General features: G+C 39.4%; 2 protein-coding genes across 2 annotated transcripts; both read left to right on the top strand.

Moving 5' to 3' along the window:
- Positions 1–537: 537 nt before the first annotated feature.
- Positions 538–2,328, top strand: LOC109209650 (GDSL esterase/lipase At3g48460). Its single transcript, XM_019372963.1, has 2 exons — positions 538–1,245; positions 1,663–2,328. Exons 1-2 carry the CDS (start codon positions 598–600, stop codon positions 2,158–2,160), a joined length of 1,146 nt encoding a protein of 381 aa, XP_019228508.1. The 5' UTR covers positions 538–597; the 3' UTR covers positions 2,161–2,328.
- A 3,890-nt stretch (positions 2,329–6,218) lies between these two features.
- LOC109209657 (cysteine-rich repeat secretory protein 38-like) lies at positions 6,219–10,938 on the top strand. The gene is made up of 3 exons (XM_019372969.1): positions 6,219–6,409; positions 8,713–9,410; positions 10,712–10,938. Exons 1-3 carry the CDS (start codon positions 6,219–6,221, stop codon positions 10,936–10,938), a joined length of 1,116 nt encoding a protein of 371 aa, XP_019228514.1.

The raw sequence follows: 10,938 nt of genomic DNA, 5'->3' as shown, positions 1-10,938 counted from the left end.
ACGCTGTAATTAATAATCTAGAATTTTTACTCATTAAACATTTAATAAGCATGATACTTGTTTGATTAATAATTGAACAGGAAACTAAATTTAGAATTCTTTGCGAAATGAGATTTGAACTGTGAGTAAACTGAATTTCTTGTGAGCTTACACATCAGTTGAAGTCTCCCGCGAGTTCTCAGGCTCAGCCCCCTCTCTTATTTTTTACCTTTCACATCCTGTGGTCTTTAACTGCCAACTAATATCTGGCACCTAATTTTTTTCTTCTCTGATTTTATTTATAGGACTTCAATTTTATTATTTTGAATTTTAGAGAGCCGATTTTAAGTGGTAATAATCGGTTCTAAATTTAATATTTGTACATATTTAAAAAACTACTTAACACAAATAGAAAAAAGTTGGGCCGAACTATATATCCGAGCTTCTAGCTGCACCCGTGATTTTATTTAACGTTTTATTTACCTTTTTTAGTTCGGTTTATGACAAATACTTTATATAGCATAATAAAGTATGGCAGGTATCAAATCTATATAAACCACATAGACTTTCCCAAAGTTCACACCTCTCACATCTCAAAAGGCTCTGAGGTGTGAGGCCATGGCTTTTTCCTCCAGAATAGTCATCCATTGGAAAATCAGTCTCATCTTATTCACCATTACACTGATCTTTTCACCTTCACTCTCCTCTGCATCTTCCACTCCCAAAAAGTTCAAGAAAATCTATGCCTTTGGGGACTCTTACACAGACACAGGCAACACACACTCAGCCACTGGTCCAAGCTCTTTCAATTACGTATCAAGTCCTCCTTATGGACGCACATTTTTCCACCACCCAACCAATAGATATTCCGATGGTCGATTAGTCATCGATTTCGTGGCGGAGTCACTGTCATTGCCATTTTTGCCGCCTTATCGCAACCCAAAAGCGGATAAAACTTATGGTGTTAATTTTGCTGTTGCTGGTTCAACTGCTATAAGGCACAGATTCTTTGTGAGAAATAATCTCACGTTGAATGTTACTCCTCAATCACTTCAAACGCAGCTCACTTGGTTTAATAGGTTTTTGGAAAGTCAAGGTTGTAAAAACTCCACAACAACGCCAAAGCAGTGTGAGGCAGTATTTAGTGATGCATTGTTTTGGGTAGGTGAAATCGGTGCTAATGATTATGCGTATAGCTTTGGATCTTCTGTTTCACCCAACACTATTCAACATCTTGCCACCACAAGTGTCACCGGTTTTTTACAGGTAATTAAACTTATAAATACTAGTAATACATTCATTTAATGCTCTCATGAATAGTTCTACGTACTGATCTTATAGGCATCCGATTCATTATGTGATCACTTACATGCATCCCTTGCATGCTTTATTAGACGATGATTTTTCACATTGTAATGTCGTCCAACCGACAGCACCGACAAGAAAATTTCGGGATGAGTCTCGCTCATTGTTCTTTAATAGCTAGTTGTAGTGTCTGCCTACTTCATCTCAAACATTAATCGGATCTGATACATACATTTTATATGAATTGTTTGACCAACTCATTTAAAGATAGCATACTATTAATTTTTTTATTTTACTATGTCTCATCCATTCTAAAGTTTCTGGCCTTTCTACAAAATTTGGCCAAAACATCTCATATTAGAATCGGTTCTTTTACAGGTACTATTGAGCAAGGGAGCAAAATATGTAGTTGTTCAAGGTCTTCCTCCAACAGGTTGCTTAACATTGTCCATGTATTTGGCACCTGAGACTGACAGAGATGACATGGGATGTGTAGGAAGTGTAGACAAGCAAAGCAATCTCCACAACAGCATTATCCAAGCCAAATTAGATTCTTTCAGGAAACAATTCCCACAAGCTGTAATTATTTATGCAGATTATTGGAATGCATACACTACAGTAGTGAAAGGTGCCAATAAATATGGATTTAAGGAGCTGTTCAAAAGTTGCTGTGGATCTGGTGGTGGAAACTACAATTTTGACGTGTTTAACACTTGTGGTTCTCCTTCTGCAAGCTCTTGTCCTGATCCTTCTCAGTATATTAATTGGGATGGTGTTCATCTTACTGAAGCCATGTACAAAACTATGGCTAACTTGTTTCTTAATGGGACATTTTGTAAACCCTCATTTAGTTACTTGCTAGCCAAAAAACAGTAGTTTTGAAAGGAGTCACCAGTGAATTACTGAGCTAGAAGTTTCATATGGTATAGGAAAATGCTTTTAGGCCGTTCTTAATTTGTAGAGAGTCTGTTATTTGAGGAATTTCATATATAAAGTCAGATCTCACCTACTTTTTCGCAATATATAGAAGCATTTCATTTTTCACACTATTAGAAGCCGAAGTAGTATACTAGCATGTTTGATCATCTCAGTCAATTGAATACGACATACATAAACGATAAAAATACCCATACGAATGAAGCAAGCTATAGAAAAATTTCAAGAGAAATATACAAAGATACGTAGTACTTCTCCTATATATATATATATATATATATATATATATATTAAGCAACAACTGAACTTTCTACGAGTTTTTGATTTAATTAGCTTCAGGGAACTTTTCTCGTTGGTCCCGTCTTAATAGGACAGGTGACAGTCATTTGGCATATTGTTGCTTCTTTTCTTGGTAGTTGGTAGAGTAACCTAGAATATAGTTTACATGAACATCTCAATTACGTATTAAAAGTCAAGTTGCTTATTTAATCCTTGTATCTTTTTTCTTTAAAATAGACAAAAAAGAAAAAAGTTTCCTATTTACTTGATAGTTGGATTTGAAGTGTGTGATAATCACATCTAAAATTTTAAACTATTTGAAAAAGTATATTTTGTTTTTTTTGGTATTTGTCACGACCCGGATTTCCCACCATCGGGATCGTGATGGCGCCTACTCGTGGTAGTTAGGCAAGCCAACTTATTTACCTTTTCATCACTAAATAATTAATTTAACAATTTATAGCATCAATATAGAACATGAAATTTACTAAGAATAATAGCGAAAGTCTGATTTACAAATCTGAATCAAAACGCGGAACAGTTAATAATAGCCTCTACCCAAGATTTGGTGTCACATCACTCACGAACCACTAAGAATATACTAAATACAAAGGTCTGAAAGAAACATAGAAGCTGTCTGTCTCGAGACAAGGAGGCAACAGTCTAAAAGAGAGTATAAAGAAGAGACGCCGGGCCTGCGGATGCCTGCAAGCTACCTCGGGTCTCTCTGGACTGAAGGTGCGCCCCCGTGCTAATGCTGCAGCTGCTGCTCAATACCTGGACCTGTGCAAAAATGCACAAAGTGTAGCATCAGCACAACCGACCCCATGTGCTGGTAAGTGTCTAGCCTAACCCCGGCGAAGTAGTGGCGAGGCTAGACTGGATACCACATAAACCTGTGCAGTTATAAATATACATCGAAAACAAAATACTAAACCACTAGAAATATGGGAGGGGGGAACATGCTGTGGGGAGATAACAATAGCAACAGTAAATCCGAAGTATTCAATCTAGGTGCAACTTACAATTTAAAGCGAACAAGAAACTAATACCAACACTAACACATTTGCATCAACAACTGTTGCGGCGTGCAACCCGATCCACAATTGTCACTGTTGCGGCGTGCAACCCGATCCACAATTAACGTTGTCGCGGCGTGCAACCCGATCCACAATTAACGTTGTTGCGGCGTGCAACCCGATCCACAATTAACGTTGTTGCGGCGTGCAACCCGATCCACAATTAACATTGTTGCGGCGTGCAACCCGATCCACAATTAACATTGTTGCGGCGTGCAACCCGATCCATAATGTATACCTCTCAACCTTGCTCAAACAACAGTCACAAATAAAGGGCAAGGGAATAAACAAGTATTTGGAAAGAAATCCCAACAAGAATACATAAACAACCAATAACAGCCATGCAAGAGTAATCGTTATTTCTCTTTTTCTTTCATTTTCATATCCTAACTCTCATTAGCACTCGTGTCAAGCTCTAAGGCATTTCTCAGTTCACATACCCTTACCATTTGTATTTCAGACCGAGCCAATGCTCCACGAAGTTCCACAATCACAATATCTTTCACAAGGTGTTTACCACGTATAGAAGCCATTAATAGCATGGAAAGCAAAACAACATCCAAACAACTCACATATAAGGACTCACGGTCATGCTAGACCCCAATGTATAGGAACTCGTCACCATACCTATACATCGTACTCGATCATTTAGCAATTAGCAAACAAGACTCGACTCCTATTCCCTCAAGCTAGGGTTAAACCAAACACTTACCTCAACTTCCACGGCCAATACAATCCTCCACAACCGCTTTCCCTCTCGAATTCGGCTCCAACTCGACCAAATCTATGCAGTAAGGACTTCATGATATCAATATGTGCTAGACAAATCAAACCCAATGACTAATTATAGCTTTTTCATCAATTTACCCCAAAAGGTCAAAAATGCCCCCGGGCCCACATGGTCAAAATTCGAGGTTCGAACCAAAACCCGTTTACCCATTCACCCATGAACTCAAATATGTAAGTTATTTTGGAATCGGACCCCGAATTGAGGTCCAAAACCCCCAATTTTAGAAAACCTAGGTTCTACCCTAAATTCCCAATTTCCCCATTAAAATCTTTGTTTTGAAGTTGAAATTATGTTTAAGGATGTTAAGGAGTAAAGAAAATCAGTTAGAAAACACTTACCAATCGTTTTGCAGAAGTGGAATCGTTTGGAAAATCGCCTCCTAATGTTTTGGGTTTTGAAAAAGTGAAAAATGACTGAAAATCCCGACTTTATATCCTATGCTGAAGACTGGCGCGGACCGCACAAAAATGCACCGCGGCCGCGCCGAGGAAGGAAAGAAAAATGACTCTCTGAATCTACCCAGCGCGGACTGCACTGATTTGGTGCGCGGCCGCCCTGGTTGAATGGACCCAAGACCCACTCTCTGAATCTCCCAGCGCGGACCGCACTGATTTGGTGCGCGGTCGCGCTGGTTGTCCTAGACTTTACTGGCCCTCTGAACCTAGCCACGCGGACCGCGCAAGAACGCACCACGGCCGTGCGGCTTCCAGCGCGGACCGCGCGGGAATGGCCGCGGCCGCGCTGGGGCCTGCAACACCTGAACCTGCAATCAACTGATATTTCTAGCCTAAGACCTCCCGGGACCTACTCAAAACTCACCCGAGCTCTCGGGGCTCCAAACCGAACATACATATAAACTCAAAAACATCCTACGGACTCATCCGTGCGATCAAATCGCCCAAACAACATCATAATCATCAAATTGGGCCTCGAGACCCAGGATTTCCTTCCAATTTTCATAAAACATCAAGTTTACTGCTTCAAGCTCAAAACACGTCAAATGACGTCCAAATCTTACCAAACTTCACATCAATTGCTTAACTCATATTTAAGACTCGTGCCGGGCGTCGGAACCAAAATACGAGCCCAACAGCACCGTCTTCTAAACAAATAACACTTTCTAATTTTTTAATTATTATCAGAAAATAATTTCACACAAAAATTCATTCCTCGGACTCGGGACCTCGGAATTTGATCCCGAGCACACCCCCAAGTCTCATATTTTCTTACGGACCCTCCGGGACTGTCGAATCACGAGTCCGGGTCCGTTTGCCCAAAACGTTGACCGAAGTCAAACTTAATCAATTAAAACATCAGAATTTATTATTTTTCTCACAAATTCATATTTAAACTTTTCCGGCTACGCGCCCGGACTGCGCGCACAACTCGAGGCAACCCCAAATGAGGTTTTCAGGGCCTCAGAAGTACAGAGGGAGTAGGAATACAGGTGATGACCCCTTCGGATCGTCACAGTATTTGAAGTGTGTGATAATCACATATTATTGTTTCATTACGCATTATTTTTTATGAGCCAAGCAACAGAGGTGGCTCAATGGTGTTGGAGGCCTAAAGAAAAGTTATAATAAGAGGCTTTAAACTTGTTTAATAATTTTAGATATTTTTGTTTAAAGTTTATTTTTACTTTTTGAGATGCAATTTGTTCTTGATGATGTAACCAACTCATTTAATCCTTGTTGAAACATTACTAACTTTTGATAAGATTTTATTAAGTTTAATTTTGAATTTCTTTCCTCATGGCCGTCAACGTAACTCATTGCTCCATTTAGATTGTCAATTCCAATCAATTGGGCAGTACATTAGGATTTAGGAAGACTTGGAAATAATCAAGTATGGCGTCTGCTCTAGCTTTAAGCAGTAGCCGAACAAATCTGATTTTCTTGCTTCTTTCGCTGCTTGTTCTGTCAAACATACTTGTGGGCGTGAAACCTGCAGAGAGCAGCTTCCTGACATACAATTGTCCAACCACTAGTAACGACTATACAGAAGGAAGCAAGTTTCAGTCAAATCTTTATCGCTTGCTGTACAGACAACTATACAATAACGCACTACTAGAAATTCGGAAAAAAACGATCAAAACTTAGCGACCAAAGTTGGTCTGTGAGAAAAAGCGACCAAAGTTGGTCGCTAAACTAGCGAAAATAATAAAATAAATAAAAGAAACACAATAGCGACCAAGATTGGTCGCCAATTGGTCGCTATAATAGTCAAAATATTGACTGGACTGGTCAAACTTTCTTGGTCAAACATTTACTGAGATTAGCGACCAATGTTGGTCGCTCACGTGGGACCCACTATTATTATTTTAAAAAAATTATAAAATATAAATATATATAATATAAAAATTGCGACCAACGTTGGTCGNAGGTAGGAGTTTAACATTTTCTAAGTAGATAAAAGAAGAGGTAATAGAGGAATTCTATACTTCAATTTCCAAGAGGAAAAGGAGTTTAATTGGGAGTGACAAGGGTGATGGTGACGGAATGTTCCCCGCCGGTCATGGCAGTTCCCATAAAACGGGGATCATAAGATTCTATGATAACAAAGATTATAGGAAGCTTTGTTCTCAACTTTCTTCCAAGTCTGAAGAGTACAGGCTTAATGAGATATTGGTGATATATTCTTCGGATTCAGGCAATGCTTTGACTGACAAAAGTATGGAACTACTACTCAAAAGAATTAAAGCTAAAATGTTTTTCAGCATCCTTCTCTACCAAGAAAAACGTTTTAGCTTTAATTCTTTTGAGTAGTAGTTCCATACTTTTGTCAATCGAATCATTGTCTGAATCCGAATAATATATCACGAATATCTCATTAAGCGTGTACGGTTCAGACTTAGAAGAAAGTTGAGAACAAAGCTTCCTATAATCTTTGTTATCATAGAGTCTTATGATCCCCGTTTTATGGGAACTGCCATGACCGACGGGAAACATTCCGTCACCATCACCCTTGTCACTCTCAATTAAACTTTTTTTCTTCTTGGAAAATGAAGTACAGAATTCCTCTATAATCTTTCTTTTATCTACTTAGAAAATGTTAAAATTCCTGCCTACACCATCACTATTTGAAACACATGCCATTGCAGTCTCAACATCATTGTCGCTAACAAGAACAACTATTGATCAAAAGACACACCCCGTCAGCTACTGTATCCAAGTTATTCTCTGTATCCAAGTTCATCCCGAGTAATAGTACCACGAGGATAATCACCAAAGCCACCGGACAGCTTTACGATGCCAATGAAGCAAGATGAGCTATTCAATGAAACTCGTACTGTAAAGAAGAAGAAAGAGACTGATTCAGAAAGGTGGGTAGAGCGTCGAGCCTCGACTATACATGTAAGTTTTTTAGTTTTCATTAAGTATTTTGATTTACTTTTATATAAATTTTGAAATATTAATTCAATATAATTTTTCTTATAGGTTCGCTTCACAGCTGATGTGGGGGAATTCATACGCAGTCAGCCACCAAACAAGTCGGCCGAGGCAATCCAACTTTCGAACGAGGATGCTAAGAGAACTACTTTATATACTTTGAACTAGACAATAGGACTAGTTTTTGAATGAACTTGTAATAAACGTTAACTTAATTTTGTTAGCTTAATGTTTTGGTTTTATTGATCTTTATATTTTGTTGCTTTTTAGTGTTGTTGTTGTTGTTGGCATAAAAATGCCTGTTTAGGATATTTGGTAAGCTGGCAGGTGGTGTAATTGCCAAAAGTGGCAGTTCCTGCCAGCAATATACCAAAAATAGCGACCAACTTTGGTCGATACTTGGTCGGTTTTCTATATAAAAAATAATTTTCTGGGAAATAGCGACCAAGGTTGGTCGCTATCTTCCAGAAATAGTTAATTTTCTGGAAATATAGAGACCAAGGTTGGTCGCTTTTAAGTTAAAAAAAATTAATTCATATAGTTTGCGACCAAGTTTGGTCGATATTTTAAAAATAAATTAAAAATATTTATACTATAGCGACCAACCTTGGTCGCTATTTTCCAGATTTTAAACTATAATATTTTGTTTACAGACCAGAGTTGGTCGCTATATTATGGTTAATAATAAATATAAAAAAACGTAATTTACATAAAGAGACCAACTTTGGTCGCAAAATTTATAATATTAAAATATTGTGGCGACCAATGTTGGTTGCTATAGTCAGTACCCGGAATATTTGGTCCCTTTACTTTGGGGACCAAAGTTGGTCGCTAATTAGCGACCAATTCTGGTTCCTAAGGTAAAGGGACCAGCTTAATATGGACCATGCGTGTTTGGTCGCTTTTTGGCCAATAAGCGACCAACTTTGGTCGCTTTTTTCCGGAATTCTAGTAGTGACAGTAGCAATTTCATCTATGCAAAAGCCAGTGAAGGAGAAGACCCTGATAAAGTACATGGAGTATTCCTCTGTAGGGGAGACGTTGCACCTAAAGACTGCCAAAACTGCATTGACGAGGCACCTGACCAGATCTTGAGCGTATGTGCTCTCAAGAAACAGGCAATTATATGGTATGATCAGTGTTTGATCCGCTATTCTAATGTATCTTTTGTCTCCACCTTGGACTACTCGGATTATGTTATCTCATTTAACACACAAAACGTTTCACGGCCAGAACAATTTAAGGGGATTTTGGATGCAATGTTTGATAACCTTACCTTTCAAGCTACTTCAGTCAATCCCAACCTTAAATATGCTGCAAATTCTGCTGACATTCATGACCCGCTTCAAAAGTTGTATGGCATGGTGCAGTGTCTACCTGATTTGTCAGCTGCAGATTGTCGCGCTTGCCTGAATCACTCTCGTTCTGCAATCAGTACTCCACTCTCTGACGCCAGATTACCACGCGGAGGCAGAGTTCTATATGCAAGCTGCAATATAAGGTATGAGCTATATCTGTTCTTAAATCCAGGTGGACGGGGTCCGGGAGCACCACAGCCATCGACCAGCCACCAGGGTAACAAGGATAAAGGTAATCCTGGTGGACGAGCACCACAGCCATCGACCAGCCACCAGGGTAACGAGGATAAAGGTAAGTATAAGATCTTCTCGTCCACTTGATAAGTTAGTTGCACGCAGTCATTTTATTTCCAGAGGTTGTTTGTGAAGCCAAATATCCTAAGAAAAGAAAGCAATTTCCCAGAGAATCTATATGGAGGCACCTATTTTCCCTGTCTTTCACATTAAACTAATGGCTTCAAATTCATATAAAAAGCTTTACAATCCTAATCATATTATACTACATTTGCTCCATTTTAAATGTCATGACACACATAAATTTAAGAAAATCATTTATTAATAACATCAATCATTAAAAGGTTGCTTGACTGAACTAAGCTTTGTCGCCCCTCAAAGTGAAGGGCAATCGTCACGTCTCCAACTTGCAGTATTGAAATGTCATAAAAGAATGAAGAATATGGCTCTTTGCTAGAGAGTGCAGGTTTGACATAAATATCGATAATGCTCTCTAAATTTAGCTGTTTGACAATGAGTTGCATATTCCCTTCACCATTTCAGAAAATTGTAGATGTTTACCGTGAAAATGGTAACGACAATTAAATTTGTAAAATGGGATTCTAAAAATACGTGATCTATTCCCGAGCTAGTTGTTAGAGCAGTTGATGCTAATAGTATGGAATTTAACGATGGAGCGCGAGCTAGAACGAGATGATGATCGAACCGAAGGGCCTGCTGCCCGGATATAGGTCTGGCCGATGGGGACTTCGGGGTCGACTTCTGGGTCGAACTCGAGCTATCGGGGATAGTCGAGGATGGGATAACAGTTGAGGATATAATTAAGCAAGGCTCTTTATAACCAAAACTAAGTTATATGATAAAGAACAGGTATAAAGGCGATGGATATCGAGGTATCCTCGGACCAGTGAGAGCGAATAAGAGAGAGAGAGAGAGAGAGAGAGAGAGAGAGAGAGAGAGAGAGAGAGAGATAGAGAGAGAGAGAGATAGAGAGAGAGAGATTATTGCACTTGTGGAGAAATGGAGCAACATTAGTTCCTTACAAAGTAATGGGGATCCCCTTTATATAAGAGGGGAATCTGTTATGATACAGAACGCGTTAATCATAAAGGTCTGGAGATAAGGCTGCTAGACATGACATCTCAAAAATAGGCCCCGGATTGACCAACCATGTCAGGTCAAGCCGAGGGCCTTGGGAACCCCCCCCCCCACCCCATAGGTCATAGCTTGCTGTACTTGTCAGAATACGATATTCTTCAGACCGATGTGTTTATGTCGAGCCTCGAGGATGAATCTCAACCTTGACTTCGAGCTTCGATGGGAATGACCGCGAGATGGTTCTACGATAGGGGGAATCAGGCCCCCGGATTCGCTGTATACAGATAGTCTCCGCGTTTCTTAGAGTGAAGGCGACGAGAAACGATAAGAAACGGTTCAAAATCCCTGCTTCTTCTGATGTTCTTGGATACAAGGTATTAAGGCGCGTTTCATGCACCATTCTTGCAGATTTCGGCATTGACTGCGGCGGTTGGCTTCCTTCAATATACCCAGGATGCTTTTATAAATACTTGTCTCTCCTCTTTTAG

This window comes from Nicotiana attenuata, unplaced genomic scaffold, assembly GCF_001879085.1.
Source record: "Nicotiana attenuata strain UT unplaced genomic scaffold, NIATTr2, whole genome shotgun sequence".
NCBI classification, from domain to species: domain Eukaryota; kingdom Viridiplantae; phylum Streptophyta; class Magnoliopsida; order Solanales; family Solanaceae; genus Nicotiana; species Nicotiana attenuata.
This window is presented reverse-complemented; position numbering and strand designations above follow the sequence as displayed.

What these genes read in the sequence shown, in the direction of transcription:
- LOC109209650 (XM_019372963.1), top strand. Translation starts at nt 598, where the DNA reads ATGGCTTTTTCCTCCAGAATAGTCATCCATTGGAAAATCAGTCTCATC. An exon ending in GTGTCACCGGTTTTTTACAG is followed by an intron (nt 1,246 to 1,662) that starts GTAATTAAACTT and finishes GTTCTTTTACAG; the next exon opens with GTACTATTGAGCAAGGGAGC.
- LOC109209657 (XM_019372969.1), top strand. Translation starts at nt 6,219, where the DNA reads ATGGCGTCTGCTCTAGCTTTAAGCAGTAGCCGAACAAATCTGATTTTC. An exon ending in TCAAATCTTTATCGCTTGCT is followed by an intron (nt 6,410 to 8,712) that starts GTACAGACAACT and finishes CCGGAATTCTAG; the next exon opens with TAGTGACAGTAGCAATTTCA. An exon ending in CCAGGGTAACGAGGATAAAG is followed by an intron (nt 9,411 to 10,711) that starts GTAAGTATAAGA and finishes AGGGGGAATCAG; the next exon opens with GCCCCCGGATTCGCTGTATA.